We start from the raw sequence: 25,635 nt of genomic DNA on the forward strand, positions 1-25,635 counted from the left end.
TAAACAAGTAGCCATTTTAACCACGACTTCTGCGCTTGGAAGAGGTCGATGACTTGGAAGAACTACCAGTCAACATCTCCTTCCGCTTCACAATTGAAGGTGGGTCACCAGACGTCCTCCTAGATGAAGAGGAAATATCGTGTACGGATTGCTCCTCTGCAACTCGCGCACGCTCCAATCGGTCATAATGGTTGGTGCTCCTGCCGGCGGAACTGCTGATCCGGGATGAATGCCGGTGCCTGTCTTCCTCGCCCGCCGAATAGTCGCCCGGGCTCAAATCGCTGGTAGTCCGGTGTCTGTCTGATGTAGTTGTCCGACTCCTGTAGTCGCCTGTGTACGTGGGACGAGTGGTACCGCCGGGATGCAAGTACTGGAAGGGATCGACTCCGCTTCCGGTTGAAGCTTGCCGCGAGATATCGTGGTGGGGAGAACTGCCTGATGCTCCAGGAGAGATATCGCCGTGGGGAGGAGAATCGCGAGAACGCCGAATGGGACCGGGTTGGTCTTTGACATATGAATAATGAAAAGGCGAAGAACTCTGTTCCCTTTCAGCAGTAGTTGACGACCCGCTGGGAAGACGTGATGGAGGAACCGGTGACTGTTCCCGCGGGGTTCGCGAAGGTTCCCCACGAGAATTGCTCCGAGGCACCTCTATCTGGCCAAGAGCACCTAGCGGTACCGCGATCCGCTTTTCCTTTTTCCTACGCTCTTCGCCGTTCTGACGTCGTTGATACCGTTCGAGAGCTGCCAGTTCGTCCTTTGTCAACTTGACGTCGGCCTTGCCCTTTGCTTGAGCCCGGCGAATCCGTGCCAGGGCAGACTCGAGATGGACATTGTCCTCCTCGTCGCTCGCCGAGTCCTCCGAATCATCGTCTGTTGTGTCCGCTCCATAAATATGTTTTCCTCGTAACCTCGCACTACCACCGCCTTTATGGCCCATGTCGACACCCGTAAACCGAAGGGGATCGCTGGCAAATCTATTACCCAAAGGTTTTGAAACCAACCCTGACCCAACGCCTTGTGTAGTATGAGGGCCGCCGTCCTCGCTGTCCAGTTCTTCCACCACACGCCCAGAACCCCACCAACCCTCATCATCACTCCCGTTGCGCGCCCGCTCGCGCCTCGATGGTCTTCCCCATTGGGGCGCAGATTTGGGAGCTCGCGGCCGACCATTTAGACCGCCTCCCCGGAAAAAGCCTCGTCGATGGGCTTGTCCATAAGTGAAGCATGGCCAATGATGACCAAGCCGCTGGCGCCAATCAACCACATGACAGTGAGGAAGGGCGAAGAGAAAAGACCGATCGGAATCGCAACGACGTACAATCCCGTGTACAGCTGCGAAGTGGTAAAGCGGTGCTGGCCAATCTCAAGATCACGGCCGTCGAGCTTGCCAATGAACCACATGCCGGCAACGACGAAGACGATGTCAAAGAGCAGCCAAGGGTTAGTGAGCAAGGCGTAGATGCAGAGCATCACGAACACGACAGCATAGTTGCTGGAGAAGTGGCCCAGGTTATAGTTGACGCGGGACTGCATCTCGGCGAAGTTTTCGGGCTTGGAGAGGCGCTTGATATCGAAGAACTCAGAGAGAGGGCGCAGGTTCGAGAAGCGGTTCGCAATCGAGCCTGAACGGAAGTTCTGGAAACGCTCGCCCATGTTGAGGCGAGACGTCAGGACATCTATGGGGATCTGAATTCGCGACATTGTGACTGTGTGTAGAGTGGGTTGAATTGCACTATGTGCGTAGCTGAGGTTGTAGGGAGTCGCACGGCGTTTCGAGTGCCAAAGTTGGTGTTGCGTGAGGTAAGAATGGGTTTGAGGACAGGAGACGCGTGTTCAAGTTGCGGTGGGCTGCAATTATGAGATCTGGCAAGAGCACGGTGGTCAGACTCGAGGGCGAATCAAAATAAAACGCCGGTGGGCGCAGCCACTAAGGTAGGCAGAAAGAAGGGAATGGCATTGGGCTAGCATGTGCAATGCTGTGAAGGTACCCGCCTTCCGTAGGTAGGTACGTAAGGTACCTAACGATAAGGGGTCGGGTCCCTTTTTTTAATTGCGGTTACGCGAGCATGGCGGGGCGATGCCGCGATGGGAATGGGACAAAGGGGGGGTTTTTAAGGAAGATGGTTTCCTTACAACTAACGTACCTCTTCACCGTGGGAGATGGGGGAAAGACGGTGGTCGTCAGGCTCTGCAAGCACGGAAGTCCAAGTTCACGATAAAGATGTTCGTTTGATGTTTGAAGGGCGAGGAACAGCAGAAGGTAGGTATCCAGTCCTGAACAGTATCCCCGCGGGCGGTGTTTTGAACGAAAGTCAGGGTCCGAAAATGGTGATGTTCCAGAATAGGGGTGGGTTCCCTTAGTGCTAGCTGCCCTGACTCCGGTGCCCCAGTATGGTGGCGCTCCTTGCCCGCCCTGTGAAAAGCCCCTGGGTCTGTGCTGCTGGCGGGTTGACCTGAGCGTTGTGCCAGGTGCCCGAAGCGGCCGTGTCCGAGCCCTCCGCCGGTCAGACAAGTGGGGCTGAACCGTCCGGTGTCTTCCGGTGTCGAGTGTCGGAATTCCGTCTGCTTGCCCCTTTACCCGAGCAACGTCCTCGGAGGGTGGGTGGCTGATCGATGGGATGAGGAATTCAGGAAAAGTTCACACTGAACAATCTGAGGGAGCTGTCAGGCTTTTGTAAGCGGCCACTATGCACAACCGATAGAGGGTTATCTCGCTTTCCAACAAGGAAATGGGATTGGGTGTTTCGGTCCGCCAGAGTGAAAAGCCATCGAAGCCCAGGCACCCATGGATCGCCCATTGGGTGCTGATCATGTTGTCGATGGCGGGGTTGAAGGCTACCCCTACTAGAGGTAAGTATTCTACAGTCTTGGATTCGCTGGATATGGTGTACAAGTGTGTCAATGACTGCATGCTGCGTGTTGACTGCACTTTTCCGTTCGGACCCGTCCTGGTTCGTCCTCTAGACGAGGAATAAAGGTTGCAATATCCAACAAACAGGGTTCCGTTTTGTATCGTACCAAGAGCAAGTTATCCTTACATCGAAGGAATACCCAACAAAGCCCAAGAATTACCCGTGTCGAAACCAATATGCCAAAGCTACCTAGGTACTTGCGGCTTCCTCATGTTGTGCACCAAACAAGACGACATGGATGGCAAGAGGGTCTCTACACTCCAGACAAGGAACATAATCCACAGGCCATTTTCCTCCTTGGGATCGACCCTATCCCGAATCACTGTATATGTCGCTCAGAGCCTGGTAATCTCTGGTCGCCTGTTTGACGGCCTGCCTCAGCGATCCGGCTTGTTGTTGTGAGCCTATCCACCGAAGGCTGGTCATACCGAAGACCAACTCATAGGAGATATCTCATCTCGGGCTGCACTTAAGATGGCTTCGAAGAAGCTTTCCGTTGATTGCCACAGCTTCCCACGCAGAACATCTACAATTTCAACCGAAACTCGTTGTTGCAGTTATATCCGAAACACCAAAGTTGCAGGAGACCGCCCCCTGTGAGCCTCTTCGTGCACCAAAGAGATGAAGATGTGACAGACCTTGGTGTCGGATGCGGGATCTGTCACGTCAGGAAGGCTAACATGATCGACTATTTCACGTACTCGGTCTCCAGAAAGAGGTTGTAAATGTCAGTGAAAGACAGACAAGTTAGCTGGCAGGTCAGGGACTCCGTCGCCCAAACATGTCTTGCGTGACATGGAGGTTCAAATAGCATCATCTTCCTGAAAGCCTAAAAATACTTACCGGTCTTTTATCTGCTCGTACCTTCCTCCGTTTTGTCCGGAGTTGCACTTGGAAAGTTCTGTCAATGGCATCAAGTTGATGCGGCTTATGACGTTGTCCCGTCCCTCGAGTTGTCATTATGGAGGGTGTCGACCACTACCTATATCAATAGATAATTCCCAAGAGACCTACCAGTTCCTTTCTGACATCCCATGTGAACATCTCGCCAACCTGCTACACTCGCTCTGAACCGCATCCGTTTTTCACCTTGCTACCTGTATCACCTCGCAACGGCTTGGTGCTCTCTCAAACAGCATCCTTGGCCCACCATCGAGAAACCTTTCTACCGATATTTAATTCCCGGGAACAATGCACATCCGACTCCTATATCTCCTTCTCCTGGGCGTCGCTAGTATCACCACGCATGCAAGCCCTACCCCTGCCGTTCTCGACGATGGTCATGACCTGAACCAAGTCCCGGCCTTCAACGTCACCAACTTTGAGGCATCAGCCATGGTCCTCAGTAACCGAAACTTGTAAGTGCTCTCACTTCACCTACCTTCCTTGCATCGAGTCTCTCTATCTCCCCTTCTATGTATCTTCCAGCAGAACAACAACCCGTTGACCTCCCAATCCACCTCATTCTAGCTACAAATTCAACGTTACCTTTTATAATGAAGCCGTCCATGTGCACTGCGAAGCAATGGGCACGACCGTTAACCACCAGTTAACCAGCATCCCGCAGACGTGGTGTCCAACAGATCCAGGTGATGTTGGCAGCGGGTACGGTGAAAACGGGACCGGAACTAATAACCACCAGAGCAACATCACAACCACGGGACCAGGTGTCTCCTTCAAATGGACTGAGCAACCGGACGGCAGCGCAGCTTTGTTGATTGTACGTCGGATAAACGATCGGGTGGCGGACACGGCCGTGTATAAAGTCACTCCGGATTGCATACCGATGATTGGGGATGATATCTTTCGGCATCAGGTGTATGAGGGGCCGGAGAACTTTTCGGTGCCGGCTTATAGGTCTTCTGAGTTGGGTTAATCCCGTGGTGGTTTCATGGGGAATAGGTGCTGAGTGCTTGAAGTGGGCATACGCGCAACATGCTTGGGTTGAATGTCATCATCATTGGCTAAGCAGTTGTCCAAGGGTATCGAATTGTGGAATTGGGACATTTTGACTTGTCATTTCATTGATTGAGAGGGAGAGGTAGGAAGAACAAGGAAATGCTTTACTTATATATGCTGCCCAACCGATATTTTCCCAACTTGATGCTTTCACGGCTCTCTCATATACCGTAGGTATCATCCCGTACAACCACATACTACAGAGACACACACCCATTTCCACTATCCTCGATGAAAATCCCCCCATAGATCTGTCCTTCATCGATGCCACTCTCCTGATACCCCGAATTTACCACATCATCAGTGCCAGTAGGCTTCTTGAGAATGCCAATCTGATATTGGCCTTCTCCCGCATTGTTGTTCGGCACAGCCTGAGTGACACTACGCAAAGGTTCGTAGCCTTTGGAATAGTAGAGGCGTAGCGTGCTGTTATCTTTTTGGACAGTCAATGAAATCAAGGACGAAGAATCGGGGAAAGCAACATGCTTCTTGTCGAAATCCAGAGTAATAGCAAAATTCTGCCACTCCTTCTGCTCAATAGGCGTCGACCAGATCAACTTGTTCTCCCGGCTCAAGATCTTGAAAGTGTTCTTGGCTAGGCTGCCTTCCTGGCCGATGATGGTGCCGGTTTGGAAGTTGAATTGGTTGGCGGACCAGTCGGAGGTTTCGTGCCAGACGTTCTATCACACGATTCAGTCAGTAACCAGAATGAACGACCAAGGGAAACATGGAGCAGAAAACAAAGAAAAAGTGAAAGGAGAAAGGGAAAGAAGGAAAGGAAAGAAAGAACCAAAGCTTACAAGATACTCATGCGTCAAATTCAACCCTCTCGCCTCATCCTGCCTGACACTAAAATGTAGTGTCTTCACTCCTCTGGACGCAGGGCTACCGATGTTTTTGCTAGATATTCCGGTTCAATATCAGCAACCATCTTCCCAAACCCCAACTAACCTCCATACCGCCTTACTCCCCGAATATCTTGCCAATCATCACAACCAGGTCATTAGGGTGTACTCACTCCCCATTGAAAATTAACCCAGCCCTCCTAAACCCATACTGTGTCTTGAACACACTCGCATCGGCAATAGTCACCTCCAGAGGTTTATAGCTGCAACTATCAAAGCGGCTCCCCTTGTCCCCCTCAGGGAATTGAATGATTTGGCTCCATTTGAGACTGGATCCCTTGACATTGTCCGGATTGAAGAGGGAGGTGGCGGGGCTGTCGAAATCGGTTAGCTGTGTACGGGTCTTGATGCGGCCGTCGAAGATTAGAGGGCATTTGATTAACGCGGCGTGGGGATGGGAAACGGCGAGGGCGGTGGTTTCTAGGGTGAATAGAAGGGTGAGGATGGTTGGAGTGAGCATCTTGTCCGAAAGGTCGATGGACAGTGGGAAGATAGGAGTATCGACGCCTCCGTAACCTAAGAACGATGGTATTTGTGACGGTTAGAGGGAAAGCTTGTTATATCTCTCACACTCCTCTGCTGCTACATACTGAACCCTGGAACATAACTCCCCGGCTGATTTGAGCGGATGGTATCATCAACCGCACACACATAGGTAATCCCCTTCGGCCGGGATCGCATTCCTTGAGCTTGAGGTTGAGATGAAAATGCAACGATACATGTACCACAAGGGAACCACGTCCCGAATATCCGGATCAGGTTTGTGGGGAAATACTACCTACTTTCCCACCGTTTTCCACCTACATTCTTACTTTGGGAAATCCGGGAATGCACCCAACCACCAACCTACCATCCATCCGTCCTTACGCTTGGAAGCACCGCTTTCAAACTCGATTGTTCATCACTGAAGTGTTTGGATTCTTGGTGGCGCAAGCCGAGAACCAGCTGCACGAATGGATGGGTTGGACCGAACTGGCAGGATGTCACCTCGTAATACAAATCTTATGTGGCCCGGTGAACAGCATGCGACTCTCAAGGGAGCAAAAGGACAACAATATATGTAGGGTATATATGTGTAAACATACAATGCGTCCTTTTTCTTTTTTCGGTGTCCCTAAAAGTGTATGCAAAAACAAAACAGGAAGATAAAACTAATCACCTGCTTGACAACCAACCAAGCCGAAACGCCTACTTTGTCCATCCAAACGCCAGAAGCATGAAGCAACTCTGCACCTTGACCAGGATACTGTTTGTCATGGTCAAGCAGTGGGAAGAGCACGCCGCTTCATGCCGTTCGGCTGCGCGTTGGCGATTTTCAACCATTCGCCGTTGAAAGCATTGACCAACCAGTTAGTCAGTTCTGTGTAGATTTCAGTCAGCGATTCTGGTCGACTCGGCCATAACAACACATTGAAGTACTCACTATCAAACACGATCCGGTTAGCATTATGGAAATAAATGCCATGATCACTATCAGGAAAAACATGAACATCATAGTTCTCAACGCTCCGCTGATCGAGCGCGTCCAAGAGCGTCAAAGAGTTCTGCATGTGAACGTTATCGTCGGCCACGCCGTGCATCAAGAGAAAGCGCACGTTCTGCGAAAGGGCAGTAACGTTGGTGACGGCGGCTGATTCGTAGCCCTCGGGATTCGTCTGGGGGGTGCGCATGTACCGCTCCGTGTAGATGCTGTCGTAGAAGCGCCAATCGGTGACGGGGGCGACGGCCATGCCGTACTTGAAGGTCTGTCCCGCATCCTGCTCGAGGGTCTTGAGCGTCATGTAGCCGCCGTAGCTCCAGCCCCAGATGGCAAGACGGTCTTCGTCTACGTAATCCTTCTGAGCCCAGTGCTTCCCGGCAGCGATTTGATCGTGAGATTCCCAGGTACCGAGGTTGCCCCGGATAATGACACGGTTCTTACGGCCAATGAAGCCTGTTCCACGCCCGTCAACCGTAACGCAGATATAACCGAGACCAGCAGCCACAAACGATTGGAAGTCGACAGCAAAGGTTTTCTTGACGGTCTGGGAGACGGGACCGCTGTACTGTTGGAACAGCACGGGATACTTCTTGTTCTTGTCAAAATGTGGCGGACGTCTCTCGATGTAGTTAAGTTCTACGCCGTCAACGTTGATAGTGCCATAGATATTGATAGGAAGTTCGTGCTTCTTGGCGGCTTCGGCGAGATCTTTGTTCTCCTCCACGACGTGCTCGTACTTGTCGGGGTTGCTCGGGGTGCTGATGACCTTTTGCCAGGGAATGTCTGGGCCCTGGTAGGACACCAAGGCGTATCCGGCACCGGTAGAGAACGAGATGGCGTAGTAACCCTCCTTGGTAGTGTCCGTCACCGGTGTCATATCTTCTCCGGTCAGCTTGACCTGGTAGACATGACGCTGGATCGAGGATTCTTTCGTGGAAACAAAGTAGACCAGGTTCCTTTGCAGGTCAACGGCAGATGGCGCATCGACAACTTCGTAGTCCCCAGAGGTGAGCATGATGGGGTTTGGATTATCCAACGGCGTGAAGTATGCTAGATGATCACCATTGTTGTGAATGATAGTGTCCACATAGCCATCATCAGGACGACCGTTGGCAGGATCGGCCGGAATGAACTTGGTCTTGTGGGAGATCTCAAACCAGCCACCGTCGATGTCGTTGACATCAACGGTTCTGACTGCCTTTCCAGTGCGCGATCCAACGTCAACCAGCACGACGCGCATCACATCACTCACTCTGTTTGTCTCCTTGATCAAGACCTGCTTCCCGGCCCAGATAACCTCGGTGATAAGGCGATCATCGTCGGCAAAACGGCCTGAGATATCGACAGAAAAGACATCGCCACGTTCGACATCATAAAACTTGAGGTCGACAATGGGGTTGTGTGCGCCGGCCCTTGGGTATTTTATTTGTCTGACCTCGGGGTAGTTCTCCTCTCCCGGTTTAGGCTCCTCGCCACTGGGTCTTGACACAAAGTACTGGATGGGATACTCGGGGACGCCTGTTTCGTTGGTCCGCAAAAAGGCAACATAATTGCCATCCTCGGACCACCAGGTCGCAACACCGCTTGCCAACACCTCTTCCTCGTAGACCCAGTCGGGGACACCGTTGAAAACGTCTGCACTGCCGTCCCTGGTGATTTGCACAATCTTATCGCTGTCGAGTTTGCGAAGGAACATGTTGTTATCCCGAGTGTAGACAATGGCATCACTGGTGGGGCTCCATGACGCCAGCTGGAGACGAGCATCGACATCGTAGGGAACCAGAGGCTCAGCTTGCTGAGTCTCAACGTCAAAGATCCAGTAGACAGCGTAGTATGAGTGGCGCCAGTTGTTCTGAACGTCGGTCGCAAGCAAGACTTTCTTCAAGTCCCGGCTGGGAACGGTGACAGTAGGCCAGTATGTTTTGTTGGCAAATTCAAACAATTTGTCTTTGATCAGGGTCTTGCTTTTGGAGGCTTGGACGGAGGAAGGGTTCTGAGCTCGCACATCTTCGACCACAAGGTAGTCTTTATTTGCGCCCTCCTTCTCCAGAAGAAGGCCATCTTCTCCGTTTGCACCAGCGATCCAGCTGATGGAATGGCTCTTGGCACGCCATTCATTGTTCAAGACTTGGTCTAGCGTGACCTTCTTTCCACTGCCGTGCGTGACTGTTGCTTGGGGGTCATGCGCGAAGGAGGAGGATGGCTTGTAGGCCTTGGACGAGACGAAGAAGATCAGGCCGATGACCCAAGTGGCGACCAGCGCTCCCGACACGATGAATAACCATCTCCTCAAACTGCGATCCATACGCTGACCGTCGGCGGATGAGCGCTGGTATGAACGGGAAGAGGGGCTCGCATTACCCAAGAAGGGCCCAGTCTCGAGATCGTCATTGTTTAGTTCGTCCTTGAGGGAGTCATTGTCGTCGCCATCGGTGCCGCGAGCCGAAAACTCCTTGGTGTCAAGACGTTCTTGTATGCGATCGAAGACGATGCTCGTCGTGGATACGGTGGAGTCGGTTTCTTGCGACATGCTTCTTCGACGCTGGCTGGGGCTATGGTCTTTGAAGCGATCAAGGCCAGACCGTAGCGTATTATCGTCCGAGTACGTGGATGGCATACTGAGGACGGGCGAGGAACAATTGCGCCCAGATAATTTGTTTTTGTACCCGATTGCAATTCGATGTGGCTGTTTAGCGGGATCAAGGGAACCCGTTCACCAGAAAAAGAGAGGTGCTACTACTCAATAGCAGCAGGGACTGCGCGACCGGCGTGCAGGACGTTGTATTCTTTGTAGAAAAAATTGAACCCTAGGGGCAAAACATGACCGATTCGGTCGCTATTCAGATACTGTTTGGGACAAGGACGAGGTGGTCCCTTTGACGGAGATGGAGTTGTTGAAGGGCCTCGACTTCGGCCATCCGCGACACCGAGACTGTGACGACGTAGGGCGCCACGCGACAGCCAACACAGCCCGGGGGGGTCCTGGTCTGCCCGGTGCAGATACAAGTACACTACTGCTGTGTTAACCCTAACCCTGATTTTAGGGATAAAGGCGAATTGGCTTCAACGGAACGAATCGTTGAGCAAACACAAGCCGCCTTCCTCCCTTGAAACCTCTGAAGAGGTTGAATTGATCACTCGGTACCAGTGTTAATCTAGAAACAACCTCGAAGTGCTCAGAGTTACATATGTGAGCATGGATCGGGAGACGTGGGAAATATACCAGAGTGTCTGTAGGCCATCCAAGCAGTTTCTCCCAGGCTCTGCGTTCTCTCAAGATGCGCGTGGGAGTTATCGCTCAGATATCCAGAAACCCAAGTTGACACAGAACCTCACCACGACCCGAAAGACTGGTTCAGGCAATTGTTTGCTATAGTAAGCACCTGTTGCAGGCATTGAATATTTAGCTCATAGCTTCGGATAGCAGTCACCGACAGACAGCGTTTGAAGCTTCTTGTTAGCTAGTCTGGTCTGGTTGGTTTCGTTCAGACGTGGGGGCGGAGTCCGAGGGAAAGAGGTTTGGTGATATGTTGGAACGGCCCGGGACCGGGTACAAGTCATCGTGTGGAGATGCCACAGAAGCGCCTTGACAAGGAACGAAAAAGAGTTGGTTGTTGTTCAAACGTTGGCAGTCAGCAGCCAGTCAAAATGAGATGGCGTCGGTTGAATGGTGAGGGGAGGTATGTAGCCAGCTGGCAGACACCATTCATTTGCGATACGATGTGAAGTGCTGCTCAAACTGTAACTCCCCGGATAATGAATGGAGCTCCATTGACAAAATGCAAGACTGGACATTGCGTTCCTAGGTGATGTTATCTTGTGAAGTACATAGTGATGGCACACAAAACCTGGGGAAGACGTTGGGAATCCTATTCGACCTAAAATAACAATCGGGTGTGCAGCCCGTGCACCACTCCAGCAGCTGAAGCTACAATGAGCTACCAGCGTGAAACCCGAGAGCTGGCCTGAAACTGAAGTGAGGTGCCAAATTGCCAAACGCCAAACCGGGGGCGGCCAGAGCTTCTGGTAGGTTGCGACATTTCTCCGGGATTACCCGGGCGACGGATTACATTATTGGGCAGCTGGGCAGACTTCTGGCCGCCAGAGCTTGACACCTGAAGGATGCAGCCCGCCGCCGAACGGGAGCAAGGCGCTCAAAGCTGGAGACCTGAGACCTTTGCTGAGGTCGGGGCAGAGGAGCAGGATGGAAACGGCAGGTAGACTGTTGTCATCACGGAGCTCCGGGGCCGGCTGCAGTCAGAATGGGGAACTGAACATGGGATGTAGCAATCAATGCCTTCGATCGTTCGGCTTGGAACCAAGGCTCGAGGCGGGGAGGGGAGATTGATGGCGGGTGAAGGTGGGTGAAATGCGGATGCGCTGCCTTTTTGTAGTAACCTCAGAAACCTCTCGATTTTGGAGGCGTGGTTGGTGGAGTTGCTCGGGATTCTGGTAGAGAGCAAAATTCTCAGCCGATTGCTGATTGGTGTTGTCCAAGCTTTGCCCCACCTTTTCCCTTTGAACCAAGGCCACTCGACAATTTTCCTCACGCCGGGCTCTCCAAACCTCCATCAACCTCCCGCTACATCTCCCCTCCACGCAATTGCAATTGTGTTGCGATTGCATTCCTTCTGCTCGTCACGAACAGACACCTCCACAACATGTTCCGGAACGCCCTCCGTCAGAGCACTCGCGCCGTCGGCGCCTTCTCTGCCACTGGCAGAGTCGCCGCGGTAGGTTAACTCCGCACACCCGATCCACCTTCAACATCACCGGCCGCCTCTTCTATTCAACCTCATCGGGTCCCGGAGCGCTTGGAGCTTTGTCATCATGGCGCATGGCCTTGAGGATGTCGATGGGCTTGTTGGGGGAGCTGTCCATGTGTCGTGAAGCATGCCTCTCGGAGTTCGGCTAGGGCTAACTCGACAGCAGCGAAATGCCGCACCTGTAGTTTCCGCCGTCCAGGCCCGCACCTACGCCGACGCCAAGGCCACTCCCACCGAGGTCTCTTCCATCCTCGAGCAGAGAATCCGCGGTGTCCAGGAGGAGTCGAACCTCGCTGAGACCGGTCGCGTCCTCTCCGTCGGGTACGTTTTTCTGGGTTATGGTTACGGTTCTTGGCAAAGAGGGGGAACGGCAGAGAGCATCAGGGTCAACGCGGTATCACGAAAGAAGCTCAGCAAGCATATCACGACACGACGACAACAATGACGACAACGACGACAACAAGAGGAGCAACAAGAACAACGACAACGAGAACGACTACCACGACTACGATCCCGACCGTACCCACGACGAGATGCGTCGAAGCTGGATGTTCGCGACAATGATGATGCTGTTGCTGCCGGTGTTGCCCCTGTGGTTAGCGAGACCATGACGTGAATTTGTGGATGCTGACATGTCGTCTCGTATAGTGATGGTATCGCCCGTGTTCACGGCATGGCCAACGTCCAGGCTGAGGAGCTTGTCGAGTATGTTCCAGTCCCTAACCTAACGGATGCTCTTTTGCCCCAAATCTGACCCTTTACCCCCAGGTTCGCCTCCGGCGTCAAGGGTATGTGCATGAACCTCGAGGCCGGCCAGGTCGGTGTTGTGCTTTTCGGTTCCGATCGTCTTGTCAAGGAGGGCGAGACTGTCAAGCGTACCGGTGAAATTGTCGATGTCCCCGTCGGTCCCGAGCTTCTCGGCCGTGTCATCGATGCCCTCGGTAACCCCATCGATGGCAAGGGCCCCATCAACTGCAAGGAGAAGCGTCGTGCCCAGCTCAAGGCGCCCGGCATTCTTCCCCGTCAGTCCGTCAACCAGCCCGTCCAGACCGGTCTCAAGTCCGTCGACGCCATGGTTCCCATTGGCCGTGGTCAGCGTGAGTTGATCATTGGTGATCGTCAGACCGGCAAGACTGCCGTCGCTCTCGATGCCATTCTCAACCAGAAGCGCTGGAACAGCGGTTCCGACGAGGACAAGAAGCTCTACTGCGTCTACGTTGCCGTCGGTCAGAAGCGTTCCACCGTCGCTCAGCTCGTCAAGACCCTTGAGGAGAACGACGCCATGAAGTACTCCATCGTCGTCGCTGCCACCGCCTCCGAGGCCGCTCCTCTCCAGTACCTCGCTCCTTTCACTGGCGTAAGTGGCTGCCGGATCTTGTCCCCTCCAATTATCAGCAGACCCCTTCAGTTGCCGCTCGAACACCTCCAGATTTTCGTTTGACGCCTTTTCTAAACATGGGAGGATGTCTTCCAGATGACTGGAAACCCCTTCTGTTCATCATCATACCCTTCCCAGATATATGCTCGGCCCCTTCAACACTTTGCACTTCCCTGTTGAATTTCTTCACCCATCTTCAAACATCATGAGACCTCACCACACCTCTTCTCGGATTCCTGCCCCCCGGCCCGTTTGAAACCAATCAGACCAGACTGGCTAACCAGAAGCTTCTAAACACAGGCGTGTGTCGGTGAATACTTCAGAGACAACGGCAAGCACTCCCTTGTCATCTTTGACGATCTTACCAAGCAGGCCGTTGCCTACCGTCAGATGTCCCTTCTTCTCCGTCGTCCCCCCGGTCGTGAGGCTTACCCCGGTGATGTCTTCTACCTCCACTCTCGTCTTCTCGAGCGTGCCGCCAAGATGAACAAGACCCACGGCGGTGGTTCCATGACTGCCCTTCCCGTCATTGAGACCCAGGGTGGTGATGTGTCCGCTTACATTCCCACCAACGTCATTTCCATCACTGATGGTCAGATCTTCTTGGAGTCTGAGCTCTTCTACAAGGGTGTCCGTCCCGCCATCAACGTCGGTCTTTCCGTCTCTCGTGTCGGTTCCGCTGCCCAGCTCAAGGCCATGAAGCAAGTCGCTGGTTCACTCAAGCTCTTCTTGGCCCAGTACCGTGAGGTCGCTGCCTTCGCCCAGTTCGGTTCCGATCTTGATGCTGCTACCAAGCAGACCCTCAACCGTGGTGAGCGTGTAAGTGCAAACAAGCTGAACTCCCCATGTCTTGGTGCAGAGCTGACAAGTCTATCTACAGTTGACCGAGCTCCTCAAGCAGAAGCAGTACTCCCCTATGGCCGTCAACGAGATGGTTCCCCTCATCTTCGCCGGTGTCAACGGTTTCCTCGACACCGTCCCCGTTGCCAAGATCCTCCAGTGGGAGGCTGACTTCCTCGCCCACCTCAAGACCAACGAGCCTGAGATCATGGCCACCATCGACAAGGAGGGTGCCATTAGCAAGGACCTCGAGGCTAAGCTCCGTGATGTTATCCAGACCTTCACCAAGAGCTTCCTCGGTTAAATGCATATAAATTGAATTAATTCCCCGTGGTTCTTGAGAACGACCAGTGGGTTCGTCATCTTTACCCGCGCAGTTCCGTGTTTCTAGAGGAAGGTGTTCCGTCTCCGTCGGGTGCTGGACTGAGGAATGGACGCGTGAGAAGGGGAGATTCTCTAGCCGAACCTACTGTAAATTAGAGCAAGTCTCAATCAAGCACTCTATTCCCTTTGTCAGGCACTGAAAATACGAGGTTATGAATTCTATAATCAATGGAAAGGCTTGTGCAAAGGTTCACGTCGTGCATTTTTTATAGCTTTTTTGCAGTGGATGTTCTAATGTGTTTTGACTAGCGAGATAATTGCAGGATTTACCTCCAGCTGCCTTCCAAATCAACGAGCCACTCTTTTTAAAGAACCAATTCAGTAGTAAACAACCAGCTTAGCTGAATTTGCGGATCACAGTACATAGTATGTGCGATCGATTTGGTTGTTTTGGACTGAGTGAGCCGAAAGACTGCCTGGTGACAAGCAGTTGGGATGATGAGGCTTGGTGGGGTAGCGTCAGTGACATCATGAGCGACAGCTCCAACAGGGCAGCTACCAGCTACACCCAAAGAGCATGGGGTTTTCGCCTTTCATTGATCAGCTACCGAATTATCAGACGTCTTTGAATCCAGTTAAAACTCAAATAACCCGCTTCATTTGCTGGCAAGCTTATCATTTCCCTCTCTATACCTTTCAACCATCAATCGTATTGAACTCCAAAGTTGTTGTGTCGGAGCTTAAGAACACCAAATGTAAGTGGAAGGCACCACCCCGCGTCATCCCACGCGCTCCAATTCCCATCCCATCTTTCAAAGATCTGGGCTGTTCTTGGATCCGAGCACCTGGTTTTGGAACGTAAATCTTCTGGACCAGTGAAGACTTTTCTGTTGGACAAATTTGTGTTAAACTGACAACATCACTGTTCTAGCTAACTATTTACCATCTCTTTTACGATATGTCCTCCGAGTCATCAACCGGCCCAGAAATGTCGGCGACAACCAAGCAAATGCTAGCCCGTGTGCGGCAAATGGTGCCGCCCATGCTGGAGAAATTCCATAAAGGTTTGTCTTACCAAGTTCAGTGCTGACGAAGATGAGCTTGTCTGCTCCGCCACTGTTGCTCTGGGCTTGCGGGGAAGCTATTCCCAACCTTCGGGCGGCCGGGGGTGAGGGGGGGATAGGAGAATCTCTTTGGTAATAGTAGCTGGAAGATGGACTAGAGATAGGTAGCTAACTTGACATTCCCCAATCATAGGACAACTCGGTCGTGTAGCTGTCATCGGTGGTAGCGAGGACTACACAGGTGCTCCCTACTTTTCCGCCATGGCGAGTGCGAGACTGGGTGCTGATCTTGTAAGTTTAACCACCCAACTCCCACATCTACATCGCCAGTAGCGAGACTGACTAACATAGACCGATAGTCCCACGTAATCTGCACTCCCAACGCCGCTCAAGTCATCAAAACCTACTCGCCCAACCTCATGGTCCACCCACTCATGCGCTCCTCCCCGCCGGCCCTCAGCTCCTCGGACTCCGGCAGCTCGCCCTCGCTCACAAAGTCCGCTCCTGACACCGATCCTTCCCAGATAGCCGCCCAGATCATTCCCATGCTCGACAGGCTACACGTCCTCGTTATCGGTCCTGGTCTTGGCCGCGACCCTCTCATGCAAGAGACTTGCGCCAAGGTGATCACAGCGGCGCGCGAGAAGGGAATTCCCATGGTTCTCGACGCCGACGCCCTGTTGCTGGTGACCAAGGACCCGTCTCTCATCAAGGGGTACGACAACGCCATCTTGACGCCCAACGTGGTCGAATTCGGACGACTGACCAAGGCGCTCGGCGTGGACGAAGAGGTGGAAAAGGCTGAGGAGACGGCGGGTGAGACGGCCAAGGTGGAGGCGCTGGCTAAGGCGCTCGGCGGCGTCATGGTTGTGCAGAAGGGAGCCAAGGACTACTTGAGCGATGGCAAGGTGACGCTTACGGTAGACTTGAAGGGTGGTCTGAAGAGGAGTGGTGGACAGGGAGATACGCTGACGGGAAGTATTGCCACGTTTTTGGGCTGGCGGAGGGCGTATCTTGAAGATCTCTGGGATCATGGTCATAAGCTCAACAAGGAGGAGTTGATTGGTTTGGCTGTCTTTGGTGGAAGCGCCATTACGAGGGTGAGTCATGTTGTTTGTGATTTTTCGTTTATGGTTCGGGGTACTTTTGCGCCTCATATCTCCCAGCATCGACCATACATAACCTAGTCATACTCGGGCAGATGCTAACATCTATCTCTAGGAATGCTCTCGTCTGGCATTTGCCAAGAAGGGCCGCAGTCTTCAAGCAAGCGATCTCACAGACGAAGTACACACAGCATTTTTGAACCTGTTTGGCGAGGTTGACGCGAAACTCTAGATGGCTTTACATTCCACTTAATCCTAAGCGAAGATATCCAGGACGATAAGACTTTCAAACTGTTGTGAGATAATGAAAGCTACATACGTAGAAATCACAAGTTGAAAGCTACCAATATGGTGGTAACCGCGGCTCATCATCAATGCCTGAAGCGAGTGACTACCCCTGAATACGGCCTGGCTTCCTATTGCATGGTGGCTTGTACATGGCTGAACGACCCTCTGTCACCCGCGCTTATGTATAAGAGTCAATATTGTAGTCATTGGTGGTTATGGCCGAACTGTTAAAGGAAAAAAATAAAAGACAAACAAGAAAAGAAAAGCCAAGGAATTGTCAAGATCCCGTAAACTCGGGAAATAGGAATCAGGGAGTCATTTTTTGCCTCCCTCTTTGGAGCTACATCTGATATATTCCGAGTGCCACGGTAGGTCGAATCGATGGCCAAGCGCAACTACCCCGGCTGTCGTTCTTGCTTCTTACTTTTCGACTTTCGTATTTAGCCTTTATCCATGAACCCAAGAATTGGGCATTCTGTTGAATCCATCTCCATCCTATCACAGATAACGAAGTTCCATAGCGAGGTTAAAACAGCAGAACTACAGCTTGTGGGTGTGGGGGTTAGGGGGCAACGGATATCATCAGCACCGTGACTGGCATCACATCCAATTCCTGCATTGTGTGTTACACCCGTCTCTACCGTGACCCAGCGACCGTCACCTCCCGCCTCCCGTCCCTCCCCTCCTCGTCGCCTCGCCTCAAGAAAAAGAGGCCTGCCTAGGGATACCTACATGCCTATTGCGTACCATGGCTATTCCCAAGATCGAGTATGAAGGTGCAGGAACCAAAAGGTGCAGCCAGCCTCAAGAGTAACCTTACCTTGCTTATCGGACCTATCCGCCCCCCGTAAAGATGGCAAGATCGCGGGAGCGAAGAACAGGCAAAAGCGGGTTAAGCGCTGCCTGCGGGTTTTGCTGCGGGTATCCAGATCCTCTATCCCACTGCTGTGGCTCGGCCGGGAAGAGGCTGTCCCCCAATGCTGTCACTCCGTCTGTCAACCTAACTTCCTGTGCTCGTCACGATGAACTTTCGGCTTGGAACTATGTCCTCAGTCATCGGCCTCAGAGTATGCTCCACGGCATTGAAGAACTCGGGTAGGAAGTCGAGTAAGTAAATGAAAGAGTGGTCAAGCAACCACTCAGTTTCGAGTGAAGGGGTCGGCGATGGCCTGGAAGGGGGGGAAAATAATTGAGACAGATTTTACAAATAATTTTTTTTCTTTTTTTAAAAAAAAAAGTCTTAGCTGTCCCACCCGAACGAAGCCTCCACCCACTGTCCGCTCTGTGTGAACTGGACTGGAAAACGATGAAAGACACGACTAACATGCTTGGTCTTGGGTGACGACACTGGACACAAAGAACAGGAGAGAATGTCTTGCAGGACGATCGTTCGGAAAAGGAGGCTGATTGCATTAGCCAGAAGTGTGCTTAAACTTTGTATGGTAGACACTAAATGTAATAAATGCAGGTATGCAGGTTTCTCGAGACCCTGAAGGGTCCATTGTGACTCGGCTTGCACCTACATGACATGACAGTGAGATCCCGGGAATCGAGGAATCTTTTCCCGGCTCCAATGATTGCAAAGTTTGAAGTTGTGAAAGCCGATCTCGAGTCCCCAGGGTAACCAGGGACTCTAGGGTTCTGTCTCCCCGGATGTACACACTCCTATTGTAGGTACCTAGGCAACTGGAGTGGTTTGCTTGCTGTGTAATGCAAATGCTTCAACACCAATGTTGTAACTACCTGCGAGCGAGAAGGTAACGCAAAGCAAAGCATAGTTCACACAGGCGAGGTGGGACTGCGTTCTGAATTCTGTCTTGCTTACAAGTAAGGCAATGTCATCCAGCATTGGCTCCTACATGCCACATATGCACATACATCCCGCCTCTGTTACATGACTCGAAAGTAGGTAGATTGTGCTGTCGTACCGTACCGGCCGGTTCCCGACGCGTAGATACCTACCACTATCCGATGAGGCTTACCTAGACATGGCGGCGTTCTGGATTTAGGCGTATGGTATCATACTACGTACTCTCCTCAACCAGACAAACTTGGCTACAATACCGGTCCTGACCGAGTTCATCTATTGTGCTGGGGCATGCTTACATATCCCGTTGATGTAAAAGCATGAAAACCGAGACACACGCCGCTCGGACGCCTCCTCGTGAACAAAGTTTCCTGAGATCTGTCTGTCTAGGACAGTACTGTAAAGCGTCGCCAGCTTCTAAGGGGGGGAATATTCTAGAGAGAATTGATTGTCTTGCTGCCCCTGAGATACGAAGCCGACAAAGATGCGAGCAAAGCTACTCGATGAAAGCAGGCATCCTCAGACAGACACTCGAGTTTCTAACGAAATGTGGTCGTAAATTACACGGTTTGTATTCGCCTCTCACATTTGGTCTCGAAACAGAGCTTGGCCTCGCTCGTTCGTTGTGTACAGCCATTAGATGGATGAACTGCATCCAGGCCGCATTTGTTTGGCGCGAAGGGGTGAGTTCTTCCCACCCACACTGGCAGGAACAAACGCATAACGGTCGTGTCACGAGGAGCCGTGGGGTTGAATTCAACCCATGCTGGGTTTGGTTTGACACCGTGACCTACTAGTGTTCCTCGTCCTGGTGTCAAGCGAAAAGGGCCCCGGCCTGTATCCATGGTTACACACCGGGTTACACGACTACCTCTACAGAAATGAGCGAAGGGGCTATGGCCGAGACCTGAATGATCGGTGTTCCAGGTTGGTCTTGAGTTGAGAGGAGTCTGGCTGAGAACCCGGAAGCTTGGGGGAAGACACGGAGGAAAGTCCTGTTCGCTGGAGACTGGAGAATATTAAGTCGGGTGTGTGCACTTGGGAGCTAGACGTTGGTGTATGATGCAATCCTGTATCTCAACTTGTCAAAATGCATGACCTGGGGAGGCAAAACCGAAGTTCCATGTCATTCCGTTCCCCGCTCCCTGTTAAGTAGTAGCTGGAATACATATACAGTATGCTCACAATGTCGGAGAGCAAAACTGACTGATCGGAGCGGCCGGGTGGGTGGATTATCCAACAAGCTCTCGTTGAGCTGTCACATCGGAAAGCGTGGACGAGAAGTTCAAGGATGAGAGGAAGGAAGGAGGAGGGGGGGGGGGGGGAATGGGCCAAACGGGAAAGCCAAGGAACAGCGCCAAAGCTTGGGACTTGTTTGTAGTGTACTGGTAGGGTATTGAGAGTGAGGCTCGAATCTTGACATCCAAACATTGCTTTTGATAGATAGTTTTCCGATTGATGCACAGTCAATCCTTAGCCCGCCTGCAGATGATATCCTGAAGGCGAATAGGAATTTCCGGTTCACTGGGACGCGGACTGGGATGTGAAAATTTTCATACTGCATGGAGAGACGAGAGTTATTTGGATGAACGGGGGGAGCAAAGGGTCCTTCCTGCTCGGCGTCGAGGCTTGCATTGATCTGTGAGTCGCCGTAATGTCTCGATATCCATTCGAGTCCTTGCCGATTGTAACGACGAACGAACATAGGTAGGTATCCACAATCTCGTACTTGATGGTAACCCTTTCTCCGAGGTCATTGTTGTGTAAAGAACCAGAAACCGACAGTAGGTAGAGGCATACGAAAAGGCCAAAAGACTTCATCGGATGAGGTGACGCGCGTGCATCGACGGACGATCCCAGGGCATGACTGCATGGCTTCCTTTCCTCATTGACAGGACTCAAGTGAAAATGTCGAACGTTCCTGTCTGCCAGGTCTGTCCACAACTGCAAGTGACCCAACTGGCCCCCATCTGCATTGGCTGTGGCCCCCGGGCAAGTGGAGTCGCTAATCAGGGCGACGGGCACTGCCTGCCAGGGCCGCGGATCAAGGGTGAATGCGGGGTTTGGCGCCGTCATTGCGCGGGGGAGTTCAATTCCCTTGTTAGTAGCAAGAGGCGAGGTATCAGGTAGAGCTATGTTCACTACACTACATCTACCGCAGAACACTATGTACGCAGTAAGTATCTCACTGCGAGTTTGAAGGCATGGAATTCGTGCAAGCTCTCTGAAAAGTTTATTGTCGGAAACCAAACGGCTTTTACGTGCAGTAAGCTACCATACAGTCAGAAGCGCATGCCACTTCCAAGCTCTAGAGATGCACTACACAGTAGTTTTCCCTATGGGGCCGCTTCCCTCGACCTGCGTCTGGGAGGGAGCACGGGGCACCCGTTCTGCTCCCACCCTGAATTCAATGCTCTCGAGATGAACCTCGAGGGGGCAGCTTGGAGAGGAGGCAAGCAATCCATTCGCTCGGCTCTCATCAGCCTCTCAGCTTTCCCTTCCAGCTGCTAGCTAGCTAAAGTACGCCAAGGTTCTCAAATGACATGGGCTCTCATCCCTGTTCAGCGCTACCAAGACAGTATTGTCGTCCAGGTCCCCTTGTTACGCCGTATAGTGTACAGTGTATGTATGTACCTGAATTTGTGGCCCGTGCACCTACTTAGCCTTGGGAGGTTGCTCTGGACGTGAAATTTAACCTCACCTCACTCATTGACCTCGCACAGCCGAACCGACCAACACTCGACTTAGACGATCTCCATTTGCACCCGGACATTGCTCAATATTCTAGTGTACTGGCACAAGCTTCTGGGTCAGATCGAGTCGCGATATCCGACTGATCTCTGACGAGCTGCAAATTTGAGCAGCAAAGTTACCATGCGCCCAAATATTGAACCCCAACAAGTTGTCGGACCAGATGCGCAGACGCGAAAACCTGAAGCTTCCGATTTCCGTCCTCTCCGCTGAAACCTTGTGTCAACGGCGAGTATAAAAAACCGCAATAAGAGCTTTTATGACTTATCTCGAGGATAAGAGGGAGCCACTGGCAGGGAGAGCAGGTGCAGGGATACTAAGATTTCCCATCATCAACTCAGCATCCATCCTGTCGCTGTTGGAGAGCTCGGTCCTAACATGGGACAAAGTTTTGCTCTATCCAAGTTTGGCTTTCTGAACAAGCCGGGTCTAGCCTGATGCTACACCTAGTTACGTACATCTACGTACAGACGAGCAAGTGGACGGTATGGATTACACTCCCGTCGTCGTTTACCCCCATAACCCAAATCACGAATTTCGGTTTTTTTTTTTTTTTTTTTCCTTCTTCTCCTTTGACCCCTCTTTGCGCCGTTTCCAAGTAGTCCCAGAAAACCAACAGGCGAGCCTGGCTCTGCCTAACCGAACGCCTCTTGGGATCTCATCGTCTTGGCACCATGATGTTCTGATATTAGCTCCCATTCTACTGGAATAAGCAACGATGGCTGCGGGAGTAAACAAGGTGGGAAGTCACAATGGTGAGCGTTCCGTTTGGCTGACTCGAGTCCCAGTGGGCTCAATCAATGGACAAGGCTTTCTTTTTCGAACACGAACGGGTTTTCAATCTTACCAAGAACAAATGCACGAGATGTTGTGGTGTGCTTGATTCGTCTCTCCCGGTTCCTAGCTGGTATGGCCTTCTGACGGGAATTATGACACTATCACCCCGCTCCTTCCTTTACTTTTTTCTCGTTCTCTTTCTTTGTTTTACAGCTCCTTCCATCTCAAAGTAGTAATGTGGGATGTGATGTTGAGTAGCACTTTCCCTTGGTATATCCCTTGCCGAGTATTTGACCCCTTCCCCCTCCTCTTCACTTGGCCATACTTTCTTCCTCAATTGGGCTAACCCATTCACTTTGTTCGCAAAAAAAACGGGATACCTTTTGGACCTGATACCCACTGGTAGTTTTCTTTTTCTCCATTGTGGCTCTGAGTCAACCCCTTAGTTATATCACCTCGCCTTCCCTTCCACCCAGCCTGATTTTCCTGCTCGAGAGTTCAACATCATCTGGGGAACACAACAAGTCTAAGACCAACCTGACTTCCTTTCCAGTCTGTCTCAACTGCCAGGCAACACAGTTACCTTCCACCTCTAGGAGGACAACAAACAAAACCGCCGCTGTTTTCCTCTTTCTGTGGTGTAATCGAAACACCACACTTCCAAGTCGTTGTACGATCACCGTCATACCAAACCGGAATGACCATCCACACCAAATCCGCAACACCGTACTACCAGGACTCAACCACCAGGCCTCCATCTTAGTGACATCTCATCCGCGCCTCATTTGCCGTTTACAAAAATCTCAAACCCGCAATATACCCTCCAGTCCCGCACAAAACCCACCCCTCCTTGCAAAGTCTCCATGTCTTTCCGTGGAGAGTTTTATTCACCACTCCAAACCTAGACCCCGAACATCTCAGACCTTCTCTTAGTTAGCTTGAGAGAAGCTAATCCAAAACAACCTCTTCCTTGCCGGTGCGCAACTTTGCCTACCCCGGAGCGACTCTCGAATTGACCGCTATCACCTAGCCATACCATCAACCACTACGACTGGTTCAATGTCGATGGGAATGGACCGCCTCGAGAAGAGGCTGGACCGGTTGGAGAGGTTTTTTCACAGAAAGAGGAAGCTATCGCCGCGCAAGTCGGCCGCTGTTGAAAGTGGACCTTTCACATCGCTTTCGCACTCGGCTTCAGCTCCAACTATCCAAAAATTTCCAACGCCATCCTTCATCAGACCGACCTCAACTCGCATGCTGGCTAGGGAGGAGGTGACATTGGCACGCCAAAGTGCCCGACGCACAAAGAGCCTCCCCGAATCTCCAAGCGATCCCTATAGTCCGTCCTTCTCGAACTCCGAGCATGGACTCAGAACAGGATTTACCCCCAAGCGGCGCAATCAGGGCCCGTCAGTACCTCAGCGGTCTTCTTCCCTAGTCAGCAGACAAATGGACGCCTCTTTAGCCGAACTTCTCGAGTTCAGTTTTTCCGGTCGCTCTACAAGGAGCCATGATGAGTTATCTGCTTTATCTATGCGCCGCTCGAGGTCCGGTCACAAGTCACCTTCACGCTCGACTTCCATATCGATTTCTCCGCGAGCGCAGCCAGGCAGGAAACGCCATCCCAGCCTACACATCCACACACATCTGCAGACGCCTTTGTCATCAGCGCAGCAACATAGATCTTGTGATTCAATGCTCTCCCTGTCACCGACGTCTCTCTCGCCTGGGCAACTTACTCCGGCTGCCTCTCCAAGACTGATCCCGCTCCCTGCTCCAGAACCCAACGAGCTGCATGAAATTACCTTGTCACCGTCGAGAAGCCCTCGAAGTCGGACTGCGACACTTGTCTGCAAAAAGCCCGTCTCGGGGTTGAAGACTCCGGTCAGCGGCCTTAGCACTGAAAGATCTGCTCCTTCCATCAGGATCAACACCATTCTTCGGGAACCCAGCTTCAATGACTTCTTGGCCCTTAGCGATGATGATATCGCTGATGATCTTGCCAACGAGCAATCGCTGTCGCAGACAAGTTACATAACGTCTTCGGGTTCATCAAGCTACGATCTGCCGCTGAATTGTTTCGCTTCAATTTCCTCTCCGCACATGGTGAGCGATCACCCCCTGTTGACACTTTCCCCTCCTCTGGCCAGCAAGCCTGCTACTATAGCAGCCTTTGAAGCTGCTCGGATTGCGTCAAAATATCACTTTGACCTTGTGTATGTGGTCAACCTGTGGCCCAGTCGGAATGGCTCTAGCCAGTCCACCGGTTTCTCAAAGAGGTCATCCATGTCATCATTTTCCACCTCCACAACCCTTCTCAACTCTCCTTCGTCCCCTAGCGCATCGTTTTCCGCCACATCGACAGAGGAAAATCTCGGACTGCTGTTTCCACTACCCTCTGAATATCGACCTATGACTGGCCGTTTGTTGGCCGCGTACGGGCTACATTCTCTCATGAGCCCGTTCCGTATCTCAGCACCTGTTCACCGCAAGATTCTCGAATCTGATCACTGGTTGGAATATCGCAGCGACGATGCGGCTAAGAATGAATTCGCTGAAGGTTATAGCTGCTCGTTCTACACTGGTTGTACTTATCCAGGTCCTTTCAGCGTGCTTAGCGAGAAGGCAGGCAGGCACGGTGGCGTCAAGAACCACGGAATTGTATTTGCGGCATATCGCCTGCCGCACAATGCCGTCACCATAAGCGAAAGGAGCGTGGAGGAGCTGAAGGAGCTCCGCAAGGATGCCGAAGCGCTGGTGAATCTGGCACTCGATACCTATACGGATCACAAAGAGAAACGGGGAGACGGGACGTGGAGGTGCACCCTGGATGACGATAAGATCGTGCCAGTGGTCAGTCGACAGTTGCTCGTGCGTTAAGACCCGAGAATTTCCTATCACCATTTGTCCTCGAACAGAGAGGGTCACATGTTTTCAAAGTTATCGAACAAACAAGAGAGAAGTAAAGATACTGCCTGGCCTTACAATTGAGGTCCTGTGGGGATATCGACAAGGCTGTCGAAACTCCCATCGTTTCTGTTCATCTACGCAACATCATTTTCCCTGGTCGGCAATTCACTAGGGCATGAGGTTAGGAAAACTCAAAAGGCGCAAGGGCGTGGACATGTATGTATGAATGAATGAAAAGACGATGTGCGATACCCAATCAAAATAATGACAAATACATATTTAATTTGAAGTATTCTAGACGTTGCTTTTCCACATTTTTTTCTTTGGACTTCAAGGTCACCATTATTGTCCAGATGCGCATCATA

The 25,635-nt window shown here is 51.9% G+C and overlaps 9 protein-coding genes across 9 annotated transcripts; 4 read left to right on the forward strand and 5 right to left on the reverse strand.

Moving 5' to 3' along the window:
- Positions 1-16: 16 nt before the first annotated feature.
- Positions 17-940, reverse strand: B0T23DRAFT_322006 (uncharacterized protein; the record flags this gene model as incomplete). Its single annotated transcript, XM_062835272.1, has 1 exon — positions 17-940. One exon carries the CDS (start codon positions 938-940, stop codon positions 17-19), a length of 924 nt encoding a protein of 307 aa, XP_062690663.1.
- A 117-nt stretch (positions 941-1,057) lies between these two features.
- B0T23DRAFT_188801 (prenylated rab acceptor 1) lies at positions 1,058-2,097 on the reverse strand. Its single transcript, XM_062833189.1, has one exon. The coding sequence runs from the start codon at positions 1,702-1,704 to the stop codon at positions 1,174-1,176; it is 531 nt and encodes a 176-aa protein (XP_062690664.1). The 5' UTR covers positions 1,705-2,097; the 3' UTR covers positions 1,058-1,173.
- Positions 2,098-3,888: 1,791 nt separating this feature from the next.
- B0T23DRAFT_341979 (uncharacterized protein) lies at positions 3,889-4,926 on the forward strand. The gene is made up of 2 exons (XM_062835895.1): positions 3,889-4,273; positions 4,386-4,926. The coding sequence occupies exons 1-2, from the start codon at positions 4,107-4,109 to the stop codon at positions 4,789-4,791; spliced, it is 573 nt and encodes a 190-aa protein (XP_062690665.1). The 5' UTR covers positions 3,889-4,106; the 3' UTR covers positions 4,792-4,926.
- Positions 4,927-5,071: 145 nt separating this feature from the next.
- B0T23DRAFT_406242 (uncharacterized protein) lies at positions 5,072-6,460 on the reverse strand (the record flags this gene model as incomplete). The annotated part of the gene is made up of 4 exons (XM_062839093.1): positions 5,072-5,554; positions 5,675-5,774; positions 5,893-6,295; positions 6,370-6,460. The coding sequence occupies 4 exons, from the start codon at positions 6,458-6,460 to the stop codon at positions 5,072-5,074; spliced, it is 1,077 nt and encodes a 358-aa protein (XP_062690666.1).
- A 578-nt stretch (positions 6,461-7,038) lies between these two features.
- B0T23DRAFT_406243 (dipeptidyl peptidase IV N-terminal region-domain-containing protein) lies at positions 7,039-9,789 on the reverse strand (the record flags this gene model as incomplete). The annotated part of the gene is made up of 2 exons (XM_062839094.1): positions 7,039-7,139; positions 7,203-9,789. The coding sequence occupies 2 exons, from the start codon at positions 9,787-9,789 to the stop codon at positions 7,039-7,041; spliced, it is 2,688 nt and encodes an 895-aa protein (XP_062690667.1).
- A 1,878-nt stretch (positions 9,790-11,667) lies between these two features.
- On the forward strand, positions 11,668-14,740 carry B0T23DRAFT_188884 (ATP synthase subunit alpha, mitochondrial). Its single transcript, XM_062833190.1, has 6 exons — positions 11,668-11,992; positions 12,192-12,346; positions 12,674-12,730; positions 12,794-13,382; positions 13,704-14,222; positions 14,284-14,740. The coding sequence occupies exons 1-6, from the start codon at positions 11,921-11,923 to the stop codon at positions 14,545-14,547; spliced, it is 1,656 nt and encodes a 551-aa protein (XP_062690668.1). The 5' UTR covers positions 11,668-11,920; the 3' UTR covers positions 14,548-14,740.
- A 559-nt stretch (positions 14,741-15,299) lies between these two features.
- On the forward strand, positions 15,300-17,100 carry B0T23DRAFT_384299 (Ribokinase-like protein). The gene is made up of 4 exons (XM_062837466.1): positions 15,300-15,631; positions 15,825-15,922; positions 15,991-16,731; positions 16,853-17,100. The coding sequence occupies exons 1-4, from the start codon at positions 15,526-15,528 to the stop codon at positions 16,967-16,969; spliced, it is 1,062 nt and encodes a 353-aa protein (XP_062690669.1). The 5' UTR covers positions 15,300-15,525; the 3' UTR covers positions 16,970-17,100.
- Positions 17,101-20,256: 3,156 nt separating this feature from the next.
- Positions 20,257-20,693, reverse strand: B0T23DRAFT_384305 (uncharacterized protein). Its single transcript, XM_062837467.1, has one exon. It carries the CDS (start codon positions 20,651-20,653, stop codon positions 20,354-20,356), a length of 300 nt encoding a protein of 99 aa, XP_062690670.1. The 5' UTR covers positions 20,654-20,693; the 3' UTR covers positions 20,257-20,353.
- A 2,452-nt stretch (positions 20,694-23,145) lies between these two features.
- On the forward strand, positions 23,146-25,351 carry B0T23DRAFT_189029 (uncharacterized protein). The gene has a single exon (XM_062833191.1). It carries the CDS (start codon positions 23,420-23,422, stop codon positions 25,238-25,240), a length of 1,821 nt encoding a protein of 606 aa, XP_062690671.1. The 5' UTR covers positions 23,146-23,419; the 3' UTR covers positions 25,241-25,351.
- The last annotated feature ends 284 nt before the right edge of the window (positions 25,352-25,635 follow it).

Source organism: Neurospora hispaniola (genome assembly GCF_033458365.1).
Source record: "Neurospora hispaniola strain FGSC 10403 chromosome Unknown B0T23scaffold_6, whole genome shotgun sequence".
NCBI lineage: Eukaryota > Fungi > Ascomycota > Sordariomycetes > Sordariales > Sordariaceae > Neurospora > Neurospora hispaniola.

Coding starts and splice junctions, on each gene's coding strand:
- B0T23DRAFT_384305 (XM_062837467.1), bottom strand. CDS start 20,653: ATGAAGTCTTTTGGCCTTTTCGTATGCCTCTACCTACTGTCGGTTTCT.
- B0T23DRAFT_341979 (XM_062835895.1), top strand. CDS start 4,107: ATGCACATCCGACTCCTATATCTCCTTCTCCTGGGCGTCGCTAGTATC. Junction 4,274..4,385: donor GTCCTCAGTAACCGAAACTT/GTAAGTGCTCTC, acceptor ACCTCATTCTAG/CTACAAATTCAACGTTACCT.
- B0T23DRAFT_188801 (XM_062833189.1), bottom strand. CDS start 1,704: ATGTCGCGAATTCAGATCCCCATAGATGTCCTGACGTCTCGCCTCAAC.
- B0T23DRAFT_188884 (XM_062833190.1), top strand. CDS start 11,921: ATGTTCCGGAACGCCCTCCGTCAGAGCACTCGCGCCGTCGGCGCCTTC. Junction 11,993..12,191: donor CCACTGGCAGAGTCGCCGCG/GTAGGTTAACTC, acceptor ACTCGACAGCAG/CGAAATGCCGCACCTGTAGT. Junction 13,383..13,703: donor ACCTCGCTCCTTTCACTGGC/GTAAGTGGCTGC, acceptor TTCTAAACACAG/GCGTGTGTCGGTGAATACTT.
- B0T23DRAFT_189029 (XM_062833191.1), top strand. CDS start 23,420: ATGTCGATGGGAATGGACCGCCTCGAGAAGAGGCTGGACCGGTTGGAG.
- B0T23DRAFT_384299 (XM_062837466.1), top strand. CDS start 15,526: ATGTCCTCCGAGTCATCAACCGGCCCAGAAATGTCGGCGACAACCAAG. Junction 15,632..15,824: donor GCTGGAGAAATTCCATAAAG/GTTTGTCTTACC, acceptor CCCCAATCATAG/GACAACTCGGTCGTGTAGCT. Junction 15,923..15,990: donor CGAGACTGGGTGCTGATCTT/GTAAGTTTAACC, acceptor ATAGACCGATAG/TCCCACGTAATCTGCACTCC.